At 37.4% G+C, this 2500-nt stretch overlaps 1 protein-coding gene across 1 annotated transcript in view; it reads right to left on the bottom strand.

Annotated features, from left to right (window-relative positions):
- LOC138012576 (fibropellin-1-like) overlaps nucleotides 1-2500 on the bottom strand; it is a 49781-nt gene that overhangs the window by 42881 nt on the left and 4400 nt on the right. The window contains exons 3-5 of the mRNA XM_068859384.1: nucleotides 1777-1796; nucleotides 359-739; nucleotides 1-4 (exon numbers count right to left, since the gene is read on the bottom strand). The exon at nucleotides 1-4 is cut by the window's left edge and continues 380 nt beyond it. Of these exons, the coding sequence (XP_068715485.1) occupies nucleotides 1-4; nucleotides 359-739; nucleotides 1777-1796 (405 nt within the window). The remainder of the gene's footprint in view (nucleotides 5-358; nucleotides 740-1776; nucleotides 1797-2500) is intronic.

The following is a 2500-nucleotide window of genomic DNA, read 5'->3' as shown; positions in this document are numbered from 1 at the left end:
GAGGCTAGATCAAATTTAAGCAGATATTTACATACATTCTTAAAAGAAATGTATAGAGTTCAATTTGACGTAACCCTGAAAGCTGACAATTAAATCAAATTTGATGACAACTGATTGCAAGTTTGACGTTTGTGAATTGACATTCCAAAGACAGATTTTTTCAGATTTTGCAGAAGGGTCAAAATTCTCAACAACAAAAAAACAACACTTGAGTCATGATAAATGTACGTAGAGCATACGACATAACAAACGGGCAGTCATAAGCTCAACTCTTCGTATGATCACTGGAACCTTTTTACATATCATTTACGAACATCACATTAATTAAGGAGGCAGACATGAATTAATGAAGACTTACTGAAACCTGCATCGCCGCAATAACGAAGGTAGCAACAGGGGGTTCTTCCCAGTTTGTATATATAATAACCATTGCACATCTTTATCTGGATATTATTTGACCACCGACAACTATTTCCCTTCCAATGAAAGCAAACTTTGCCATTGACGACCTGTCCGATTCTAGTAGGGTGGGGCGAACTTAACCAGCCAGGGGCATGCGTACCGCAGCGGTTAGTGGGAACAACTTTGGTTGGCATCTGATTGCCTGACGACCCAGTAAATCGGTACCATTTAGAATATGGAATGTCCCGTTTGTCGCATCGTAAGACATTCCCTCTGGGGATGCTTGCAGCCCTGGTCCTGTCATTCAAAACTTGATAGTTTCGGCAATCGTCGTGTCCTAAATGGTTTCAAATCAGCATGACAAGAAAATGAGTTGATAAACTGAACTGAGATAAATTCAAATGATTTTCAAGCACTTACGTGAGAAACCTTTGCGCGCAATATCAGCAGTCCTCGGTTGTTATTGCAGATGTCAGTCTCAATGCCGCACGCAGAATTCCGTGTAATTTTTGATCGTGATAACCAGTACCTTTGGTATCAATTAATCCTTGGTTTTTAGTTCTCTAAGACATAGTCAAAAATTGTCTCTAATTTCGAACTTTCAGTTACATCTCCGGCCACACAGATAATGTTAACATGGTTGACTTACAGTAGTCGTCCGCACAATTGCCTAAATTTGCTTTCCATTGCTATTTTATTCAGATTAGAAAAATGAAAAAGACGATTATTTACAAGTGAAATGAATGAGGTCTCAATGGGGTTTAAACGTTAGCCGTAAAAGGACCAAACATTTAACCGTTGGGCCTTCCATAAGATTAAGATTTAACTATTAACCGTGAAACAAGATAGGGCTTAAACTTTAGCCGTAAAAAGGACCAAAAATTTAACCGTTGGGCCTCAAAAAGCTTAAGATTTAACCATTAACCATGAAACAAATTGAAAACCCTTAACCATAAATAAAATATTAGCGCAAGTTAAAGGTCTCAATAGTCTCGTAAAGAACTCCATTTGCATATCGTTTAATTAATTCGGCTAATTACTGCCATTTCACAACGCCGGAAATAGCGGATGTGTCTTTGAAATGAAATTAACTATTATATTTCCAGTTCAATTGTTATACTATAATGTAAGGCAATGGTAATTAATTATTAAAATTTCAGTTAACCGGAACGGGAACAAATTAGGCGTTAGTCGTAAAAGGGCCAAATTTTTAACCGTTAGGCGTAAAAATGCCTAAAATTGTTCATTAGCCGTAGAAGCCACCACCGCATTGAGACCCTCATGAACATGCTTTGATAACATCCCTTGTAGATCAACATCACTAGCAATTAAGCCCTACTCTAACATAAATACGAAAAACGAATATATACAGACCTTGGGTATTTTCCGTGTTCCTACGAGGTGAATGGAATGGACAATAAGCATAAAGGGTCTCAGTGGAAAATAAAAAAGTTAATTTTTAAATTTCAATTCTTTTGGTCCCTTCTTATGGTCAGTTTATGTCTTACTTTATTCCATCATAGTAGTCCTGCCAGAGCGACGTGACATAGTTAAAATTAAAGCCCCATGCAATTCACGTATACAGTCCACAGTTACATGGCTGTTTACTACTGAGCACTCTTCTCAGTAATATTTATACATTTCGACCCCACAAATCCGGGCCTTCTTCTTCAGGGTGACATTTTTGCATTTCAGTTCTTTTCGTCCCTTCTTAAGGTCTTCTTGAAGAAGGCCGATTTGTGCGACCGAAATATAGGTGTAAACTAAAGTTGTGACATATCTTCATTTGTGGTCTATACTTCATTTATTGCTTGGAGAAAACATCCACACAGCATTTTATGCTGGTTCACACATGATGCTGCAAGTATGCGATTGATTTGTGTGTGAAATATTTGCCTTGTTCATCTGTTTTTGGATGCTATATAATTAACCGGTAACCGGACTACATACTTGTCCAATTTAGAAATAATTGATGAAATGGTATACGAAATGAATCATATATGAACTGCGGATATGAAATCAAGTGAAGCTATGATCTTCGCAGTTATGAACGCAATCCTTGCAATAGCGTAGAGAAGCCTGAAAAAATCAGGACTTC

The sequence above is a fragment of the Montipora foliosa genome, chromosome 8 (assembly GCF_036669935.1).
Source record: "Montipora foliosa isolate CH-2021 chromosome 8, ASM3666993v2, whole genome shotgun sequence".
In the NCBI taxonomy this organism is placed as follows: domain Eukaryota; kingdom Metazoa; phylum Cnidaria; class Anthozoa; order Scleractinia; family Acroporidae; genus Montipora; species Montipora foliosa.
This window is presented reverse-complemented; position numbering and strand designations above follow the sequence as displayed.